At 34.8% G+C, this 23,992-nt stretch overlaps 2 protein-coding genes across 2 annotated transcripts; both read left to right on the plus strand.

Annotated features, from left to right (window-relative positions):
- The first annotated feature begins 118 nt into the window (after nt 1-118).
- Nucleotides 119-7,760, plus strand: LOC149733918 (polyunsaturated fatty acid 5-lipoxygenase-like). Its single transcript, XM_089880363.1, has 14 exons — nt 119-316; nt 501-690; nt 1,018-1,149; nt 1,789-2,043; nt 2,206-2,299; nt 2,740-2,896; nt 3,207-3,464; nt 3,840-4,032; nt 4,132-4,212; nt 4,673-4,791; nt 5,242-5,361; nt 5,852-5,986; nt 6,493-6,591; nt 7,194-7,760. Exons 1-14 carry the CDS (start codon nt 245-247, stop codon nt 7,371-7,373), a joined length of 2,085 nt encoding a protein of 694 aa, XP_089736489.1. The 5' UTR covers nt 119-244; the 3' UTR covers nt 7,374-7,760.
- Nucleotides 7,761-15,485: 7,725 nt separating this feature from the next.
- LOC149733919 (uncharacterized) lies at nt 15,486-23,982 on the plus strand. Its single transcript, XM_089881805.1, is given in 18 exon segments — nt 15,486-15,710; nt 16,091-16,317; nt 16,499-16,639; nt 17,035-17,176; nt 17,490-17,664; nt 18,012-18,150; nt 18,393-18,548; nt 18,787-18,827; nt 19,173-19,301; nt 19,498-19,691; nt 19,967-20,073; nt 20,546-20,696; nt 21,786-21,806; nt 21,808-21,962; nt 22,231-22,357; nt 22,497-22,621; nt 22,767-22,909; nt 23,033-23,982. Coding segments are annotated over 17 exon segments (2,364 nt in total). The 5' UTR covers nt 15,486-15,710; nt 16,091-16,258; the 3' UTR covers nt 23,392-23,982.
- The last annotated feature ends 10 nt before the right edge of the window (nt 23,983-23,992 follow it).

The following is a 23,992-nucleotide window of genomic DNA, read 5'->3' on the forward strand; positions in this document are numbered from 1 at the left end:
AAAGCTTCGGTTCGAAGTGTCATGTTTTTAGCATTTTCATCAAGATAATTAACAAAACATGTTTGGCGCCTCAGAGGTAAACATCATGATGGCCAGACTGCAGCAAAACCAGACGTGACAGACCAGACTTCATTTGCAGCAATTCTAAATATTTCAATTTTAAAATTTACTTACTTTTATGCTATATCTTAATTTGCTAGTGTTGTGATTTACGTAGTATTTCATATAGTTCTCTATTACCAACATGGGAAATCAAAGAAGCAGAGCATGCGATAATAACGAACAGGACACCGCCACCTACACCATTGTATTTAAGGTAAGATTTGAATAATTTCTTTGTTAATGCAATATTATTACCTTTTTATAAACATCATTGTACTTAAAGTTCACCGTAAAGATTAGCGATGCCCCCTACATTTATAATGTACAATTAAATACTTCCATAAAAGCAAAGCTACTAAAAATGAAATTCTATTTTATGCAATCTATTTTTATATCAGACAAATGCTGAGTTTGTGGGCAGTGGTACTGACTCGACTGTCTCAATTGAGTTATTTGGTGAGGATGGAGCTGTTTCAACTGGTTCAGTTAAATTGGACCAAGAGTTTTACGACAACTTTGAACCTGGAAGGTTGGACACTTTCACCACTGAGCTTAAAGACGTTGGTTTGCCGCTTATTGTTCGAATAAGTAAGGGATTCAGTTTTAACAAAGTTGCATTTACTATCCTTAAGCTTAATGTTAAATATGTTTTAAATTAATTATTATCAATTACATCATATGTAGGTTGGGGTAAGATTAGACGTTTCATTCTGCTTTCTCATCCCATTTGGTAGTAAACAATGAATATTTACAGAATTATATAACGGTAACCCCGCGACTCTAAATGGGCGTTGTTATTGTTTAAAACTCAATTATGCAATATAGGGTTTATTAAGGTGGTAACTGTGTCTCATCTTACCCCACAGTACTATGATCGATAATGACACTTGATATTACAAATAACTTTTCTTCTAGAGTTAAAGCACGATACTGACGCAAAAGATAGTTTGCTCTGTGATTTTATAAAGGTGAGCGTAAACGGTCAAGAAGCAACATTCCCAGTATGTGACTGGATTTACGACGAAATAGAAGTTACAAGGGGAGAAGGTGTGTAAACGTTTCATCCTTTTATATAACGAAATATTGCAATATACACTTATTTTTATAAATCGAAATAGGTTTGTGACATTGTATATTGTTCGTTTAATTTTAAACTATATGGTTGGTTTGTTGATTGATTTTTCTTGCTGTTCCATGTTAAACTTTATACGCGTTTATTAAAATTCGCAAAGTTTGGTTTCTGCTTTGAGCTTGAGTTTTAATAATTGCTAGTACGTTTCTCGCTTCTTATAAGTGATTCGAGGCGTTTTTACTGAGGTCCACGTCCTGTGTTGCGCAATTGCTGTCCATTGTATATACTGTGTTATTTGTGTTCACTCTGTGTTATTGTTGTTAGTAAAAGCGAGTTTTTAGTTGTTCACGCGTTCAGCTTTTTGACATTTGCGTAGGTTTTAATTACAACAGTGAAATTTCTGTTAGTGGTTAGACGATTGGTCGTAAGTTTAAACCAAGTGTTTAATTGTATATTGTAAGATTTCAGACGATAGACAGGTTAAACTAAGTAGGTAATTGTTGGTTCCAACATTTACTTACGTTTTTAACAATAGGTTTTAAATTATTGGTTTTTCTTGCTGGATTGTGACATTTGACATCTATTAAAGTTTTTCACGGGTTGTTTATCCACAGCGATCCTTCCGCAGAAAGTTAAAAACATCCATCTGTCGTCTATGATCGAACGAGAACTAAAAAAGGCTGATGCAAAGTTTTCGTGGATTCCCCGGCCTACAGAAAACGACATTGGTTGGGGATTTCCTAGATATGTTAATGCTGTTACTTACAAGGATCTTCCCGATGTATTTCAAAGAACGAAGATTCGCCAGTTGGCACAGACCACCAACAAATTGGAAAGTGGAATTCACCTTATGTTAAAGCAACTCGAAAGTAAGTAAGAGAAGGGTATAAGGCCACAGAAGAACTTCATCATATACGCTCTGTAACTTAACTGTGAGCTTTATTTCACTAAAAATCGCAATGGATTTATGTTTTCCCTCTAAATTTTAACACGTAACACCTAAATTTACTGCGATACAACTTTGTTTCAAGGTACTGCATGCCCGCTGGAAAACCTCGAGTCTTTTCATTACTTGTACGAACGAGAGGCAGTCGAGGTTGCGAATGATCGAAGCTACATTTCGGAGTAAGATTTCTCTTTATAGTACTGTGGGGCTAGATTGGATACCTTTAACACATATTAATACCTAATATTTTCTAAGCCTGTTTTAAACAATTACTGTACCAACGCTCTTTAAAATCGTAATGCCTCAGTTATTTTTTTTTCTTTGTTTACTGCGAAATGGGATAAGAAAAAATATTAACATGCACCATCCTAGCCTGACCTATACCTTTTTTAATTATCAACACACAAGTTATGGCACCTTAATGGCGTAGTTTTGCTGGTGTACAGATAGTTCTTATTAAGTCAAACCTACAATACCACTTTTCCACTTAAAACCACAATGTTTATGAGGTTTCTTTAATTATTTCTTTCTGTAATGTAACTTCTTGCACCCGCGATCTGAAATGGCTGTGTTATTAGTATCCATGTAAAGTGTGAATTAACAATCTTTTGTTAATTAGTTGGGACACAGATGAAGGAATGGGAAGACAAGTTCTTAACGGCATCAGTCCTTTGGTTCTACAAAAGTGTTCCAAATTGCCGAATAACTTAAACGTTACAAACAGCGACGTTCTGTCATCACTCGCACCGGGGACCACCCTTGAAACAAATATGGCGGTACATATACTTTTTATAATGAAAATACATATTTTGGGGATTTTTTCTTGAATATATTAAATCTGCCTAATGTAATATGCACACACGCACGTGCAATTTCAGTGGTAAAGATGGGACGCCCTTTCATTCTATTTCCTCATCCCATTTGGTTGTAAACAAAGAACATTCAAACAACTGTTAAATGTGTTCTCACGACTGCCATAGACCGGTGTTAATTGTTTACAACATGATCAGAATATTTGGATTTAGTGTACTAAAGGTGTCCTATCTTACCCCACAGTACTATACATTCATACTGCTTGTTTTAAAGGCGGGGAAGATATACATCAGCGATTACAGTGAAATGCTAGAAGGCGCGATACGTAACATCGATCCAGCAACGAAGCTACCTTTCCACTGCGCAAACTCAATCGCGCTCTTCTATTCCAAACCCAACGAGAAGTTTGTCCCAATTGCAATACAGTTGGTGCCCGGTGATCGAAACTATTTGTTCACCCCTTCTTCTGCAGAACATGATTGGTTGTTGGCGAAGATGTATTATCGCTGCTCTCAAGCAAATGCACATGAGGTACGTTATAGTATATTAAAAGAAACGCATTTAAACACGCTATATTCATGTTTCCATACTAAACGTTGGAGCATAATATAGTACTGTTGAGTAAGATGGGTTACCGTTAGCACCTAAATCACAAATTTTATTTTGTTGACAGTTATTTAAAAAAATACCAACACATTTTAAAAGTCGCGAGGATGCGATTATTTATATATTGTTTGTTTACTACCAATGGGAAAAAGTAAAAAGGTTAAAACATGACCCATTTCACCCCCTCCTATATTTAACAAACTTGAAAGAAACGTTGTTTATATTAGATACTACTATTTACGTTTGGTCATGATTACTTATTACATTAAAAGCAAAATGTAACTTTAACCTTTAATACAGTGGTTGTTTCATTACTCCAACACGCACAGCGTTAGCGGCACAGGAGGTACCGCGCTGTATAAGTATTTCCCCAAGTGCCACCCAGTGTTTAAGTTACTGCAACCACACTTACGAACTGTGGAAGCAATCAACACTGATGCGAGAGCTACCCTAATACCCGAAGGATCGAGCACAAATAAATCAATGGCTATTTGTAAGTTGTGTTTTAAAGACTGCAATTGCAAGTTTTACATTAACATCCGTGTCTTATTTAAAGTTTAAAATCAATATCAACAAAATATTTTTGTTTTAGCTGCAACTTCACTTGCAAGAAAGGCTTACAAAACTTTCCACCATAATGACATTGTGATTCCAAAACTTCTGAAGAAGCAAGGTAAAGTTTATTATAGTGGGTAGGGTAAGATGAGACATTTTCATTTTCTTTTTTTGTACCGGTTGGTAACAAACAAAACATATCTACAGAATCATATAACTGTAATCCCGCGAGTTTAAAAGAGCGTTGTTACTTTTTAAGAACAAGTTTAAAAGATATGAGATATATAGTACGGTAGGGGAAGATAGGACACCTGATTATTCTATTTTCTCCTCTAGTTTGGTAGTAAACAAGGAACATTCAAAGAATTATAAAACCGTATCCTCACAACTCCCATAGACCGTCGTTAATTGTTTAAAACACGATCAGGATATTTGGATATTATGTGCTAAAGCTGTCCCATCTCCCCCCACTCTACTATAAGTGCTGTTACATTTTCTCCTAAGCCACCTACTATATCATGTTCATTGATATGCTGGCCATGAATGTAGTTATACAACAATTGATTTAATGTATGCAGGTACCGACGATCCCGAACTATTACCAGGATATTATTACAGAGACGATGCGATTGCTCATTGGAAGATTATGGAAAAGTATATACGCAGTGTGTTAAGCTTCTACTACAAATCGGGAGAGGTATATACATTTAAATAGGATTTATCCCCGTAACCTATAACGGCAAGACTGACAGCAAATTTGCACTTTCTAACTGTTAAAACACACACGCTACGAAAAAAGGTTTGTACACGAATAAAAATACTGCTGCGTGGTATCAGCAGATCATAGACGAAAACAAGTGTGTTTAAATAATAATAATCACGATTCGGGGTATAGTAGTGTTGGGGAGATGGGACACCTTTAGCACATATTATTTAAATATTCTGATCGCGTTTTAAACAATTAACAACGGTCTATAGAACTCGTAGGGATAATGATCTATATAGTTCTTTAAATGATCTTTATTTACTACCAAATGCGTCGAGAAAATAAAATAAAAAGGTGTCCCATCTTCCCCCAGACTACTATATGTTTATTTCCAATAATACACAATGTTCTAACTTATACAAATATGTTGTTATATTAAAGGACATCATATCCGACTTCTGCCTACAAACGTGGGCCCAAGGCAGTGTAACAGAGGGCATTGCATGGCAGGATAATAATCCACGAGGATTTAAATCTCACATTTTATCGCTGGACGAATTGGTTGGTATAAAGTAGTAGTTTGTAACGTTTGTCCATAACTTCATATTTCGTTAAGGATGTATTATATATAGGCTGTAAGCTTAAACATTATATCTAAGTAGGATGAAAGATATTGGGACAATTTAAACACATAATCTCCGACATTGTCTTACATTACACCCACGTCCCACTTTGCCGCAACGTGCTATAGTACAGCGGGGGAAGATGGGACACCTTTTCATACTATTTTCTTGTTCCATTTGGTGGTAAGCAAAGAACGTTCAAGGAATTATAAAACTGTATTCCTACAAATTCCATAAAACGTTGTTAATTGTTTAAAACACAATCGGGATACTTTGATATTATGTTTTAAAGGTGTCCCATCCTCTAAACAGGCCAGTATTTTTAAACCCAAGGTATCGTTTAAATCCCATACGTTGCATTATAATAATAAATAAAGTATTTAAATGCAGCTATTGGGCCATTACCTACCGTGTTATTTATATATTAGGTTGAAGCATGCACTACTATTATGTTCACGAGTTCTGTCCAACACGCTGCAGTCAACTTTGGACAGTTTGAAACTTACAAGTATATTCCTAACTCTCCTTTCTCTATGAGGTTACCTCCACATAAAGTTGGAGAGGTAAGCTAGGTTTTCATATCATTGATGTCCGCATTAGCTCTATCAATGATGTTGCATATGGGGTTGGGTTAAGATGAATGTTTCCATTCTTATTTATTAAGTATGGGGTAAATGAGGACTATTTTTACAGAATGACAAAACCGTATACTTACGACTCTTAGGGGCGTTGTTAAATGTTAAAAACACGCTTAGAAAAGATTGGATATTATGTGTAGTATCCTTCTTACCCAACAGTACTATACTTCGAATAATATGCTACAGGCGTGTGCGTTTATACATTTTCTCATTAACACCATGTCGGCCTATATTACTATTATTCCATGTGCCAGGTTAAAAAAATACACCCCTTTTTTAAAACCATCTTAAAATGCCTGTAGTTTTAACTCTTTGTCTTGTATAACCTATTTAATCTCTTCATAAAAATTTAATGAATTGTCGAATATAAGTAAATTTCAAGTCAATACTTGTTTACTTCTTTCTCTCTATTCCTTTCATTTGTTCCATAGGGATCCATGGCTAGAATCATGAATTCCCTTCCCGATAATGGAATATCAAACCGAAGTATTGCAGTTTCATACACCCTTTCACAATATGCACCGAATGAGGTAAATTTTAAATATTTTTACTTGTGAACATTTTGTGACAAGAAATACGGCAATCGTTATAATTATTCGGGTGTTTCATACTTCTTGTGATTCACTTAGCAATTACCACGTGTGTAACTGTGTAAAAATATTTTTTACGTGTATTTATACCGTATGGTTGACAATTTAGACAACTTATTAGTGACCCCTAGGTTGAGATAACTTTCGCTAAGTGTCTTTCGAAAGAACACAATGAATGAATGAATGATTTTTTTCATTTTTTTATGTATGTCCGATAATTTGGACAACCCATTTTAGTGACCACTGGGTTGGAGCAACTGCCGTTAAGTGTCTTGCCCAAGGACGCATACGCCCACAATGGTATAGCAACGACGAGCCTTAAACCCATTACCTCTGGGTTACAGGAAGGCGCGCTCGAAACCATAAACTTTGTTTATCTTGTTTCCTTTGTAGAGTGCGTGTCAGCGATGATCCATGATAATTATTTTCTATACTGATTTATTAACACTGTTTTATAAAACCTGCATCTTAGAGAGGGTATGGCCAGCTCGTAAGTTTTTTTTAATACATGTTTTTAAATATGTATTTATATTTTGTTAAAGGTTTACCTGGGAGAGTTTCCTGATCGACTTTTCGTAGAAACTGAGATTGAAGAAATCCAAGAAGAATACAGGAAAGATCTACAAGAATTGGGCAAGAAGATAGAGAAACGAAACAAAGACCTTCAACACAAGTATACGTATTTACATCCGAAAAATATTCCCAACAGTATTGCAATATAGACGACCTTATTCTAAAACGTGTATGGATGTCAAAACGTACCCCGTCATACAGATGTAAAAATGTACCCAGTCATAATAGATAAAAAATGTACCCAGTCATACAGATGTAAAAATGTACCCAGTCATAATATTATTTTTATATTTTACTGCTGAAGTATTCGTAGAAAGTGTTGTATAGTATAGGCTACTGGTGAGTAAGATGATACGGTTGAATATATCTATAAATATGCTTTATGTATTAAAAAATTGGTAATATAAAATAGAATAAAAACAAAAAAAGAACATCTTACTTCTATACTATGGTATATTCGGTGTAAAAATACGTAATTATATATACGCTGGAAAAGTTACTGTATATACTGATGTATAATAAACATATATATAATAGCGACAGTACTCATCATATAACGGTTATCATTTCTTTATAAAAAAGAATAATTTTTCTTGAGATGAATGTAGGAAAATTCGTCTCCCTTCACCCCTGAACAAGCATCGCCTCTAATAAGCGCCACCGAAAAAGAATTTTTTATGTTGTCGTTTTGTGATGTCTACTGACGACCTGCCTCTATGGTGAATTACCATCCAGTAATTATACTATCACCTCTTACAATTAGAAGTAAGATTTTCGACGTTTAGATGTGGTTTTTGTTGTCACGGTCATGGTGTATCAGAGCAGAACTTCCAGCTTGTAAAAACTAACCATCGCTAGTAAGTTGCGCTAATGTTATAACCGCGTGCTAAGAGTATATGAGCGATATTGCGATCAGCGGACCGCGACCACTTTGTTTTAAGGGCCGTGGAATGTGAGAGCGAAAATTTGAGGGTTTCTGTTTTCGCCTGACTACGCTAAAGGCTGTTGGTTTCTCGCAGCGAAAAACAACGATTTTTTAGAAAAAAAAAGACACATACACTTGCTAATCTTTTATTAACTGCGTCACACTCCGATACGCCCGACTAGCTAGCTAATTGCAACATGCTGATAGTAAACTATATAGTTCACAAATATTTCGAATTAAAACATATTTTAAAGATAGTTTTTTAAATTAATAATAATAATTAGCAAATATATCTTTTACTTTTTTATTATATCATTTAGATTTTGAAAAACACAAAAGTAATGTTTTAAAATTGAAAAAAAACTCAACAAACTTATGGAGAAAAATCTGAAGCTGACGCGTCAAATCTTAAAAATCGTTTAACGTCTTCGCGTTAATCCTCTCGCATCAACAACCCAGCTTAAGTTTTCATCCAGTCAGGAATAAACACCTCTAATTCTTTCTGGTGGTTGCTCATGTTATGTCAAAATCTGTCCACGAAATTACCCTACATGCTGGTGACGTCAATGAATATGTGCATTGGTCACGCATCAGTGACTTGGGACAAACAAAAATAACCATGACTCTACTTAGGATATGATAAGGTGAAGAACACAAGGACTTGTTTACAAAAATTTGTGATCACGTTTGGGTTTAGTTTCATAACGGATCTGTAACACGAGAAGAGCGATATTCAAACTTCTTTTTAGCGTTTTGTGTCTTCTTCCTAACATAATCCAGATGTTCATTTTTGAGGTTGATGCGCATGTGCGTGACTTTCCCAGCATTCTGGCCACGCACATCACAACGCTGTAGCTCATGCGGGTGACGTGGAAAATCTCGCAGCGGTATATACGTAATCTATCTTTGCTTGTGCTTTTTAGATGCAAAATTGCGCAAGACCTTCAGGTTTGCTTTTCGTGTTCACCCGTTGCAAGTGGCCAGCCGAGCGAGACCGGTTTCTCCTCGGGAGACGGTGATGGCTGACAAACAAGGCCTTGCTATACAGAAACACTTTCTCTCTCAGCAGTGCAGCGATGGCGAAACTGCAGTACGTGACGGTTACACCCAACTTTTTTGTAAGTCCTCCTTTCTCGGTGTCCTTTTCGAGAGTAACCCGACATGGGCTTCGAAGCCGCTTCTGGTGTCGCCACAACAGTCATCGGAAGACGGAAGCATATTTACCAGATTTATACGAAGCTAAAATCAGTCACGAGAGCTTAATGTTCGTATAGCTTGCAGCAGAATAGGTCTGGTCTACTTCATTCATAGATAGGTCTGGCCAAAGAAAATTCCGCATCGAAATTAAATAAAGATTAAAACACGATGACTTTAAAAAGTCCTAGTAATACAATGTATAATAGACGGTAACCTTATATGGAGTGACAAGCAGTTAATTCTAAATTTGTATAATTCGTAAAGCTCGTTAGTAAACTTGCAGCTTACATCGGTTTCCGATGTTTCTGCAGAGAAAGGTCTGTTCTCCACAAGGTTAAATTATGTGAAGCTCGCTTGTTTTTGACTCGAGATAATTAAAGCTTTGTTTTCTTTATTAAGTAGCGTTGCTTTAACAAGCATGGCCAATTTAGAAGCAATTTATGAAAGAAGCGTTTCAATAATTAAAAAACATACTGTAAGAAAAATTATCCTACGATAAGGAACAGAAGGTTGTTGTCAGTAGCGTTATACAGGCAGTTACTAAAGTCTCCTGAGTCTAGACATGAATGTATAGTAGGGTTGGGGAAGACGAGACATCTTTTCATTCTATTTTCTCGTCCCAGTTGGTAGTAAACAAATATTGTTTAAGAATTATAAAACCGCATCCTCATGACCCCATAAACCGTTGTTAATTGTTTAAAACACGATCAGGATATTTGGATCTTATGCGCTAAAGTTGTTCCATTTTCCCACTCTACTATAAGCCTATTATATATACCTTTTTAATACCCTGTGAATATACATTATATAATATAATTTTATTTAAATAATATAGCGCATTTTAAATTTAGACACTTTCAAGTTACACAAAAATTAGAATCCATAAATTATTTTGTCCACTGTCTTTTCTAAATCACTGCCTATCGCGTATATACATAATTACGTTAATTAGGCGACAGCGGACGCTTAATTTTTACGCGCCCTTCGCCGTGTTATCAGTAGAACACGTTACAGCAACAGCACTTTTTCAATATCAGATTACTTGATAATTTTGTTTTGTGCACACTTAAACGCAAGCAACCCGGTGGTCTTATACTTGTTTCGAAGGTTTATAAAACAAACAGTGTTTTGATGTAAAGCGAGGTTAAACAACGAGACAGTAAAAGCATCCAACTTACAAAGCGGTTACTTATTGAAACACGTTTTTGTATGCTGTTTTCTGTATTGATGGTTTATATGGAATGTAACGTACATGAAAATGAAAACTACCGAGTATTCAAACAGTTTGAGTAGCATCAATTATTTTATTTATTTCGGACGGCCGAATTGCAGTTCTTGAAATAGTCTATATATTGTCGAGTCCAGTATAAGGGTATTCACGCGAGGATTCTTCAGCATTACGTCAGCTTCGTCGCGGTATAGTAAGGAGAGGCATTGATCAAAATTAGATGACGCATGTTTGGACGGCTCCCGGCCACTCCACTAGAAATGCGATATCAGGATTTAAGGTTGAACGGCAGAGGTTCGCCGTAAACATAGAGAGCTGCGAGTTTTTGTTTGGGGTTAAATATTATTATCATCTTAGTTTACACAGAAAGCAATGTGACGTTGTCGAGACAAAAGTGAAACAGAAGTGTTGAATGTCACACAGCAAATACCTCAAATAAAGTTCGGTTTCAAACCTTGACCTCAACCGTTTAAATCTTTCGTATATTTTGCATCTACATAACTTGTGTTTATTTACATTTCAGTATATCTGTTTATCTTCAGCTAAGGTTTATAGTTTTATCTGCTCCACCTGCTGTCAAGTTACAGTTATTGTAAAGTCCATTTGTGTGTTTCCGTATAGTCGTAAAACAACTTTGGATTTATCACAGTGGGACCATACATTACACACGAACAAACAAACACAAAACGTGCTTCCATATTGCTATCGCCCTTATTTATGATGTGCTGGAGAAAATTATGAGCAACAGTCGCACGCAAAGGGACTACATTGCTTACTCAGTTCGAGCTGGACATTCAACCTGATTCTCCAGACCACCCTGCTCCTGTCCATCGCCAATGCGACGCATTTCCGCGGAGGCACAGCTTGGTGGCAACCGTCACCCGACTTCTCTGAAGACTTAAAACAGGTGAGGTTTAAAAAGCAAAAATAATGTTACCGTTATTTTGTTTGCGGTTTTATTCGTTATTTTTTGAGTAATAATACATGATAGTGCCTCATGAGACTTAGTGGCTGTTTTGCCACAATATCTCCTTGCGAAAGATGTATTTACTTTATTTAAAGTATAGCATCATAATTTAAAACAACTCCAACATTTAGTGTATTTTTACGGAAAGTTTTTTGGTGTTTTAAAACAAGTGCTATACGACGTATATTTTAATATAAGCGGTTTATATGTGTTTCTTTTTATTTAATTATTTTGTAAAAAGCGATTCATTGAAGAAATGATTTATCGAGTTTGAAAGTTTTTGTTTTCTGTAATGGTCGAAAGAATCTGTTTTAAAAGAACCAAAATATCGTAAAGAAAGGTGATGTAGAAAAGATCGTGAATATAAAATGCCTTGTTAGCGCGAGTTTACTTATCATTATTATTTATGTGTTGGTTGAAAAACTCGGTACGCCTCGGTGTGTAAATGGAACCAATATTTATGTAAATAGGAAATCTTGGTTTCCTATTTACATAAACAACATTATAGTGAACACGAGTTACTCATTGAGTGAAACCAGGGTTGTAAAATGGAAGATTGGGAATGACAAAAGTCTACCCTGTTTTTTAAATATAAACCAATTAAGAAGGTTGGCTTTAAGAAGACTATTGGTGGATTCGCTTCTTTCTTATGACTGTGCTTTTTTTGTATTGTGTAAAGAGCTGCGTATTGTTATTACGCAAGAACATTTAAATGCGCATTTTAGTAAAGTATGAAAATGTTTACTATATAGTTGTAGAGTCGGGTAGTATCCCACGACTATCATAGACTATTGTTAGTTGTTGAAATCAGGATCAGGATGTTTAGATATTATGTGTTAAAGGTGTCCCCGCCACCCTATTATATATATATATATATATATATATAAATACTGTATGCAACTTACTAAAATATTTTCACTCAAGAATTGTGGTTTTTGACACAAACACCGCATAGTCACGTATCTTGCTATGTTTAATGAACCAGTCGATATAATTAGTCAAAAACATTTTTGCGGTCAATTTGGCAATTCTCGCAGCAGAGTAGTTTCCCCAACTTGCCGAAAATCGGTCACTTGTTGAAAGTAAAGCTGTAACTCTGAACTACTTTGCTTGTTGGCAGTAGACCCAGCTGCATGCTGTGGTAACTGCGTAACAATGATGTGCTGTGCTACTGAATCGAATCAGCGATGTGATAAGGTGGCAAAAATGTCCTTTGTATTGTTAAAATATATATTTGGGTTAAAGGATCAGGTGTGGCCTAAATCTCAGACCCCCTGACTTGAACTATGTATAATAGAATGAACTTAAAATAATAATAAACATGTATAAACACGCACCAAACGCAATGAACATAATCTTCATAAGTTTTTCATCCAACCGTTACTTCCCTAAAGTGATCTCAGTTCAAGGTTAAGGTCGTCTTACCGACTCCATCGTTCTTCGAAACCGAGCTGACAAGTTATTATGACGTAAGCGGAAAGTTTTAAAAGCTGTTATGCGCCCCATTAATCAAGACACCCGCGTTTGGAAAATGTTTTATCAATAAACATCGTTGTTCGGTGTGAGCTCTAACATAAACACACCATTACCACAACTTCAGAAAACACGTAGGGCTGTGGTAAGAGTTGTTTACAGAACTTTTCGTCCCTAATGATGTCTCTGTTTATCAGCAAGGGGTTTTCAGTAATTATTTGATGCGGACACACCCGAAGAGATAAGGAGTAAAACACAAAGGTGACTTTATTCAATCTAGAGATATTAACATTTTTGACGGGTTTATCAATCTTCCAAATTAACGTTACAAACCAATGTGTCAGAATGAACAATTTTGTTGATTTTTTTATGAACAAGATCTGTTGACACACAATAACAGGCTGAAGAAAATTGTATTATATTCCATACTATATTAATTAATTGACATACTTTTATTAATTGACAAAAAAAAAATATTTTAACCACACCAGGGGCGCTTTTGTTGGCACATTACTATTTTAGCAATTCGCAAATCGGCTGATTAAATTTGAATACTTCAAATTCTTGATAATTTTGATTTATAAATGAACACAATATTAGAAATACATGCAAATATCGCGAAATTATAATAACTAAAAATTTGTTATATATCCTTACAACAAATTTGGTTTTGCCACACGTATACTGATGCACTGTGAGTATGCTACTTTTCATATTATATTAGTACATTATATTAAAAATACCCATGATATAAATCATTGAATTACACAAAAACATTCAATGTTTGGCAATAAATGTTTGCAGAACGGCGGGGTAAAGTGGGACACAGTTAAAAGTTTTTGATATTATATTGTTACGCAACTCGTGTGTAGTATATACAACAAATTTAACCGGCTGTGATAGTTTCTTCACTTTATAAACTTTACTGCATTAATGTGCCTATTTACCCAATTTTAAGCCAAATTGACCCCGGAAATATTTTTAATGTGCATATTTCTTTTTTTCACAACTCTAATTTTATTACTAAATTTTCCATTCTCGATTAATGGTTTAAAAAATTATAAAATTTCCGTTGTTTAAATATTATTCGGGAAGCATTTAAAATTGGCACTTTACTATTACGCATGTTTTCACTCATTAAAATAATACTGTTTCTACTTAAAACTTGGAATATTAATAAATTAAAGTAGTAATAGGCTTTAATGCGCGCTTATAGTTGTGAGAATGCTGTCCATGAATCCTGGAACATTTTTTGTCTATAATGAAATAAGGGCCCGTAAAAAAATTTTAAAAAGTGTCCGACTTTATACCCCGTATCCCATTTTACCCCCTATCATATAATATCTCACGTGTACGTACCTCATTTCGATTTGCAATATTTATACTTTTTATTAGCTTTGCAACTTTGTTTGCTCATTAAAACTTGTAATGTAAATATATTTATAAGGTAAACCATGTTTATTGATATATAATATATATAGTAGGATGGGAAATGGGACACCTTTAGCACAGAATATCTAAATATCCTGATTGTGTTTTAAACAATTAACAACGGTCTATGGGAGTCGTGAAGATACGGTTTCATAATTCTTTGAATGTTCTTTGTTTACTACTAAATAGGACGACAAAATAGAAAAAAAGGTGTCCCATCTTCCACCCTACTATACTTGTATTTTAACAACTCGGATTCAGTTGTCTGTACAGGAATTAAGGGCATTTTATATTGAATAGATTGAGTGAAACTCGTTTAACTCGTGTTGTTCCGTACTTGTGTTAGTTGTAAAACACCCACACATAACCAACAACTAATTTCGCTAAATCAAAAAAGGGCGAAGCTTATAGCAAAGCTGACGAAATCCGCTGCTGTCTGTACAGACATGATCATGAAAGTTATTTCTTGAAACCTTATCCGCGGAGCTCTAAAACTGCGGGGTAAGAATTTAGGTAGCTACTATGTGGGCAGTCGGGTAAGACGGCAAAAGTTATCCGAACCGCACCCCCACTTTACATGCTCCCGTTGCAGTGCAAGTGCGGAACCAAGTCTTGCTGGCTTGTGGTTGGGCTTAACGCTGGTGCCTTTTCGCTCAATTACTACAGTCTGGTGCTTAATCTTCCTACGCTCTACGTCACGAAAAGAGGGCACAGCCAAAAATCATGCGCGTTCTATTCTTGGTTCAAGTTAATCCACTTTGTTACCACGTTTTCAATCTCGACTGTTCTTTTTGTTTATGCCTATGTTCCGTTGTTCAGATCAATCGTTGTGACTTTTTAAGGAAGTGCTTTTTACACAGACAATTAAACTGTATTTCTTTATAAAGTCTGTATGGGCTCCCTCTTTTTTTTATATCGTCGTCAATCTTAAATTCGGGAAACTCCCAACATGGAATAACCATAAAACATATTTTTTTTAATATTATGAAATGTATGTTTCATGACTTACGGTTCATGTTAAGCATAGCACTAAATTTTACGGTTCAGTTGTGTGTCGAGTTCTCACGATATGTTTTCTGTAAAAAGAATCGGATGAGTGCTAATTTTAACATTGTGATCACCCTTAAAATGTCTTGTTTCTTATGTAAACGGTGTAAAACTATGGTTCCGGTAGTTTACCTTAGCTTTATGTTATCGTGCCAGCTTAAGGACATTACCTAAGTACTGGAGACAGTGAAATAAAAGACGGAGGCAAGTTTCGACAGGTTGTGACTGCGTAGCTGTGTGTGGTTTACTTGGTTTAACCGTTTGGCTGCTCTAAGCTGACATGTCGACTGACCTGTATCCACTTTCCTGGGAACGAATGTAACTCTGTTGTCATTTCTTCTTATCTGCGTTAGTTATCTTTACTTGATCAGATATGTTTAAGTTACACACCAGATTGAAAAACATGCACCAAGATTTTCGGGTTTTTGCATGCTTTTTAAATGCGCAATGGTTTTTAATCAATACTACAGAATATACTAAAAAAAAAAAACGCAAAATGTGATGTAAATCGGCTCCAATAATTGCGAAAAAAAACATCCTGTTAAAAAACAAACTTTCTGTGTTGGACTGTACCAAGTTTCACAAATTATATTTTCAGATTCATTTTGAGTTTAAACTCAACTGGAGGACTTCATTCTACCAAGTACCAATCTGCGACAATGCCAACAAACTTTCTAGTGGTTTTGGAACTTGGAAGACCAGCCATAATGATGAAACTTTCTCAGCGGAATTTTACTGTGTGGATTACTACGCAAGTGAAGATTGGATGATTGGGTCAAACCACGTCACTTTCAATATCACAAATAATGATCCCTTTGTGATGTGGTAAGAATGGCTCCAAAAACTTTGCAACTCTACTTTGTATATTCTACGTTATTTTGCAATGTTTTCGCTTGTTTCTGTAACTTTACAAAAATAGTCAATTTCTTTTTTTTATCTTTTCAAGAAACTCTTAGGAATTTCCAGCAATTTTAAAATAACTAATTTACAATTGATTTTTGATTAGGTATGATGGAAGATGTTGGATTGATGGTTTGTTTTATTCACTTTGTGCATGGAACATCTCAGTTTATATTGATGTTGGTATCAGATCAGATACAACTCTTCCTAACTCTTCACCAAGATCAGTGACCACTCCAATCATCAGGTGAATATTACTGATAGTATTTCATCTTGATATGAACCAATTCTTACCACTAAATCCCAGTTTACAGACAATTTTTTAAATACTTAATCCCAGTTTACTGGACAAGAACTATGGTTTACTATTCATGGTGGTCTATGTTACATACAATATGGTATACTGCACTGATGTTCTACATTTTACTAGCTAAGAAAAATTCAATAAAACAGCTTTGCCAAAACTTAAGAATATTTTAAACTTAAAAGGGTCCCTAATTATTTTTACTGTTTTGTATCGTATTTTTTTTCACTTTTATTTCTTTATAGCTCAAGCTTTTTTAATATATAGCATTCTTAAACAAGTCAAAATAATTTGATCAAAAATATTTGCATTTAGTTATTGTTTCCAATATTTGACAGGATGCAAGTTGGTTGCCCTGAAACGGTGCAAATTTCAACAGCAGATCCTGATTCAGATGACAAGGTGACGTGCAGGTTTGGTGAAACTGTACAAGAATGTGGTGAAGTCTGCCAGAAGTATCCTTACTTCTCAATACATGAGGTTTGAATCTTGTTTTCAAAGCTGTACATTAATGCTTATGTAATTCTTATTATACTTAGATTTTAAATGTTAATTAGTGCCAGCTTGGTGTGTGGTTTAGTAGTGATGAAACCCCTACTAGATTTTTTTCACTTTATATCTTTTCTGTTGACAAATTTGTAGTATATACGTTAGTTGTCCCACTAAATACGTCAAAATAAAAAAAATCGTTATGCTTTTATTTGTATGCATTACAAACGAAATCTAAAATTGTCACTGATGGGTAAAGGTATGATTGACCTGATTTTATTTAAAGCACATTATGTATATTTAGGAAACTTGTCAACTAACATATAATGGAGGGGGTCGTGATACTTTGGTGACAGTGGCGCTTGTCATTGAGGATCATCCATCTACCACCATCACAGTGGATAGGGGAAATGGAAATGTTGTTACAAAAACACCATCTGATACTCTGAGTTATGTTTCCCTACAATACATCGTGGCATGTGAGTGATTCAACCTAATATCTGCTTTCATAGTTATAACGTGCTTCATATGCTATTTGTTTAAATGTATTGAAAAAGAAACGCAATTTTAGTGATTTAAAAAAAATAAACTTAATGATTGATTGTAACTATTTATCCTCCCATGGCAGGGCAGTGTGGGTGTTCTGTTTCACACACCTCCCCCTACTTATGAGTTGGAACAAATATGTAACTTTGTAATTATTTTTTTAGGATTTTTTTTGTTTAATGTGTGGCAGACAGTTTGACAACCCATAAGTAACTACTGGGCTGGAGCAATAAATTATTTTAATATATTAAAACAGTAACAATGTAATCCTTTGTTTCAGTGGAATCATCCAACTATCCTTGTAATGCTAAACCAACATTCATCGATAACACACCACCTGATGGACAAGTCACAACCACCATCACTGGAGATTCATTCAACATTAGTTTATCGGCCAAACCCTCGTATGATACCGGAAAGTAGGAAGAAAATTTTATATTTAAAAAATAATCACTTATTCGGAATTATGTATCACTGTTTGGTATATATTGATGCAAAAATACTTTATATATATAAATTAATCCTAAGAATTTTGTTTTTGGGTTCTTTATTGGAGACTTAATTTGTTGATGACTAGTTGAATGTCAAACTATATAGTTGTTTATTTGCAATGTATTCTAATTTAAATTAAAAATTATAAATAATTATCCATTTGTACCAGTATAACAGAAGTGATCATTGTTTCAATGGCTGGAGTCTCAAAATCCAATTTGACTGAAACACAGGACAACGTTTACAAAGTGGATCTCAGCTGGAAACCAACCACTGACCAGATTGGAACAAACATTCTTTGCTTTTCAGCTGTGGACGACATTCCGTAATTGAATTTTTACATCACTATGCATTATCATGGGTGCTGCTTGTCGCTTAACTTTAGTAAACCAATTAATGATAACTTGGTTGGGGCATTTTGTATTTAGAATCCCAGTTTAAAAACTCTAATGGACCAAAAAATAGGTGTGTTTTCAATTTAAGGAAGTCTTGGTTAAACTTCCTATACGCTTTTGACTAATGTTCAAATGTCAAAAAAATATAAATCGTATCTGTTTTTACAGGCGTACTTCTGCGTTAAGATGTATCACCATTATAGTAGGAGGTAAGGTTTTAAACAGAATTTATGGTCAAAACTTTTTTTTCCCTTTTTTCATTTACATTTTGATGTTGCACTATGGTTGCAATGTGTTTACTGAAACTATAGAAAAAGTTCTTCTCTTTTTACAACAAGGAAGTTTTCCAAAAACGATAAGAAATATTTTCTTATGAGAGGAATCATTACCAGAGCTTATCCTAAAACCTAAATGAGTTTGGGTGTCCTTTTATTTTAAATAGTAAACATATTATTCTTGGCCAGCTTACTTAGCGTAACACGGTAATCTTCTTAATCTCTGACTCATGTACAGAAAGTCTAGGAACTTGTTTATCGTTGTCTGTTTCCTTGCAGGTGCCACCTCTCCATGTAATGTGAACAACGGGGGTTGTAGCGACACGTGTCAAGTATCTGGTCACTCCTACCATTGCATATGCCCCAAAGATTGTTGGACTCTTGCATCTAATGGCAGAACTTGCAAACGTAAGTTTTCACCACACAACAAGACACTTGTGTTACAACTCACTAAATTGGATTGAAAGAATAAATAACTAATGGTATATTTTCAAACAGTACCCATTTTCTTTTGTATTATTTTACTTTATTTAACTTTCAATGTAAACCCAGCTTAAGTTTAAGTTCACTGAAATTATTTAATGTTTTTGTTTAAAACTTGCAGCTGACTTGCAAATTGAGTGTAACAGCAATGTGATGGACATCACAGTATCTGCATGCTCAGTAGATAACAATGCATTATCTCTTGGTACATCAGCTCCCGGCACTCAACCCATTCCTGAGGAATGCCGAGTGAAAAGTGAAGAAGATTCTCATAAGTTTTCATTTGGCCTCAGTGACTGCAGCATGAGAGTAGAGGTACCAAACCTTTGTTTTTTTAAATATAAATCACAGTTCTTTGTCTTATTGTAATAAAATGTCAAATGTTACAAAATATTATTTTCTATTGTCTTTTATTCGGAAATGAAATATGTGTTTTATTTAAGGTAACTGTTTGTGAAAACAAAAGCTTAACTGGACTTATAACTGTTTAAACTTTTAACTGGGAATCCATATTATTTTTTAAAAACATAACAAGATTATATATTTTGCCATTATAATGTATTTTGTTATATTTTTTGTCGTTTATATAGGAGGATTTTTGGACAATCGTTTATTCCAACACGGTGCGTTTATTTGCTGATGATTCAAAAGATGATGAAACGCAGAATTCCAATTCTCCCATTACCAGAGGTGCATGGTAAGTTGATGATTATATATTACAAACTTCTGTGCTTTGGTAGGAGTATAGAGTTTCTGCAGCTGCTGTTAAACGGTTCTATAAAAATCAAAACTGTTCTTAATCCCACCAATTGATAACTAATATTTGTATTTTTGTATATTAATATGTACTTTACCAATTTACCACGACCGGCGTGTAATTAGTGGACCACCAAACCACATAACGCAGCTGTATCAGCATAAAATCCCATGATAGAAAGAGTGGGTACTATGGCTTAGTGTTGTACATTTTTCTATACTGCCGTTTAAAAGATATAGGCAAAACTGTGGTTATGACAGCATGATAAAAATAGATTTGGTTAGAAAAGCAAGGCTTTGGGACTAAAAACAATAAAAATACCACAATACAATTGCTCTGTATCTACTGTGGTAAAATTACACAAAGTAATGTTATACAAATGAAACTCTGATATTATAAGTCACTGCTTTAGGTTTTACGTTCCTGTGTCATGCACGTTCCAAAAACATGGCAACCTCACCACCTCGTTTCAACCAGTTGAACGTGAAGTAGATTTGTTGTCAGTGCCAGGAATGGGTTCATTTTCATTCTTCCTTGATTTCTATAACAGCTCCGATTTTTCGGTATGTGAGTTTTTCTGATTATCACAAAATTCGTCTTTTTTTTGTGTTAAATTACAACCATGATGCTATTTTAAAACAGCTTTACATTTGACCCACGGGTTATTAAAACTCTAATGGCATTTTAAAATGAGGAGAGTATGGCCCATGTATTTTTTCATTTAGTACAATTTGAAAAGGACAAATAGTGAACCTTTAACTTATTGAATTAATAGCAGTAATCAAGTGAATCAACTTAAACTTCGTAAATCATTTTACTTTTGTTCAGTTTTCAAAGCCTTTTTTGTAAATTAGTCAAGTTTTAAACTGAGACGTGTAGTATTACTAAATATACATTGGAAAAGTTTCGCTGGTTTATGAGGGCTTTCGCAAACAGATGCTTGAATGGTTCAGGGTTTGGCAGACCGCACGCAATGTTTGTGGTTGCCATCCAACACTGCATGTATGACATAGAAACAGATTCGTTTGACTTTGACTCAATTGAGAAACACTCATCTGTTTGGTATCTTAACATAAATTGTTGCCTATTACTTTGTTACGCCACGCACGATTTTACGTAAAGCCTTTAAACGCTGAAGGGTGTACCACGCTAAATGGCGGATTCTTTCGGGACAACGCTTCATAATCGAATCAGTGATCCAGAACCTAAACAAAATGGGCGAAAAATGAAAGCATTTTTTCAATTTTGCCATCTCAAGTAAACAGCACTCGCTCACGTTTCTGATGACCAGGGTGTGCATGATTATGTAGTTACACATTGCGGTAAAAATTACTCACGTCTCTAATCAATATTCAATAAACCACAAACTTGAAAGTGAAAGTACATTGTTAAACACATTTATTATGTTTCCTATTGTTGTTGTGTTTTTATGGATTACCTTTATCTGAATTTTATTGCTTAACTAATTAAAACCTCATCTTGTAATTTTTCCCGCATTTACCATGTTTATATAAACACATTTTAGAAAATAATAGGGCAAATGGAAATATCAAAATTCTGTGTGTAAAAAAGAAATGTTAAAATTGGACTTTTTTCTAAATTCTAAATCTCAACTACTTCATCTATATTTATCACTTCATTACCCTCCACAGGTAGCGATAGGTCCGTATGACTACCCCCCTTCAGTTCACAGTAAACAGTGACATTTACTTTGGGCTTCGAGCTGTTGGAGGGGGAACTGACATGCAACTCTTCACGGTTAACTGCATCGCTTACCCAACAGCGGACATCAATGATAATACAAACTCCTACACAATGATTGGGAACGGGTGTGTACCATTGTTGAACCATAACTCATGTGAACTAAATTTAGAGCTTATACCTGATTATCCGCTTTGCTTGGGTTGTTGAATGCCATGAATATGACAAAGACTTATGTTCATTCACACATTAAAAAACACAAAATTATATATGTACTCAAATCTTAAACAGTAAATTAGAGCATTTAGTCTTGAGTTAATATAATGGGTTTCAAACATTATTTTTACAAAAAAAAACAATTTTTACCAACAAAAATATTTTTATCTAATGTTGCAGATGCATATTGGACAGCACTATGGTTAAGCATCCAGCAGCTTCAAGCATGGAAAACCATTTCAGCATCAAAGCATTTCAGTTTCGTACAATCGCAAACAACACTGGACCCATTGTTGTTCATATCCAGGTAAAGCCCTTTTGGGCAACGACAGTGGTTATAACACAGTGTTCTGTTTCATAAACCTCGTGCCTGCTTAGGAAACCTGTATAAACATGTGTAGTATGATCCATGTGCATTTTATTATTATCATGTATCATGTTTTCAGTGCTCAGTGATAGTGTGCGTCTCAAACAACTCAATCACAAGATGTTCACAAGGTTGTGTTTCTGATGATCAAGCTACCAGAAGGAGAAGAGAAATAATTCGAAGCAGTTTTGTTGTTAACCATCGGTAAGAATGTAGGGAAATTAATGTTTGGTAAGCGAGATAAGATACTAGTAAACTGAAGAAACAGAGAGCAACAATAACATGTGGAAAGAGCAAACCTAACCCATCTGCATTATTTATGCATCTTTAATGCTTAATAACTTTTCAGATACAAGCGACAACTTATTGAGGATGATGATGACTCTATTCCAAACAACAATGATCCAAACGTCACTCAGTCTCCAGTGCAACAAGTTAACAGCAGTGGAGACATTCAAATAATTATAGAAGTTAATTCCAATCCATCCCCTTGTAAGTTTTCTGTTAGCTTGTGTATTTCAGTAAAAACATGAGATTTTATTGTATTGTTAAAATGTTAAAATAAACACTTTTGCACAATATTTGTTAAAAATATATTAAACTGTTCTCATACAGCTAAAAATCCACCAATTGATGGAGGCAACCCACCAGATGATTCTTCAACCTCTTTCGTGGTTATTGTTTCCACTGCTGTTGGAGGTTGCACCTTACTTCTTCTGCTAGCAATCATTGCTTGCATTGTTTACCACAACAAAGTTGTCCGCCACCGCAACGACGTTGTGCCACTTGACCATTCCCATCATGGCCCAGCATATGTGCGTGACATCTACCTACCCAACCTTGATCTTGGACCAAGGGAAGCGAACAATGATTTAAATGAAGGTGCACAAGACGGTTATATCTGGGCCCGGCGTGTAATTAGTGGACCACCAAGCCACATAATGCAGCTGTCTCAGCATAAAAACCCATGGTAGAAAGTGTGTTTACCACAGCTTAGTGTTGTACATATTTCTATACTGTCTTTTAACAGGTATATGCAAAACTGTGGTCATTAATGACCACTTGCAAAATCATTTTATAGATTTTTATGTCATTAGACCCAGTAAGAATTCCACACATTGATACAGAAATTTAATTTCATGCGTAATAGTTTAGAAACAGAATTAAATAGTTTCATGTCTCTTTCATAGTTTCAATCACCCTTGTTGCCATTTATGTATTTTTTATTTTTTTATTATAATATAAAGTGTACAGAGACAATGGTTTTATTTACCTTCTTTATGTAGTTTTGTATCCATGTATTGTCTGCTGTATATACAGTCTACCTGTACTTCATTTTAAATCAGTTACCAATGTGTTAAATGCATTGTGGACGAGGATTAAAAATTTAGTAGGATCTGTATCACACTTTAATTTGTGAAATTTAATGTCAAGTTTTTGGCCTGTACTACTTTAAAGTAGCATGGAGGTTTTGTTTTGCTGGTAGATTGTTTATGTGTTAACTGTAGTTTTTTTTCTGATATTGAAAATACATTGTACACAATATATAACTGAACACTATATAACTGAAGTTGT

This window comes from Ciona robusta, chromosome 7 (assembly GCF_009617815.1).
Source record: "Ciona robusta chromosome 7, ASM961781v2".
NCBI classification, from domain to species: Eukaryota; Metazoa; Chordata; class Ascidiacea; order Phlebobranchia; family Cionidae; genus Ciona; species Ciona robusta.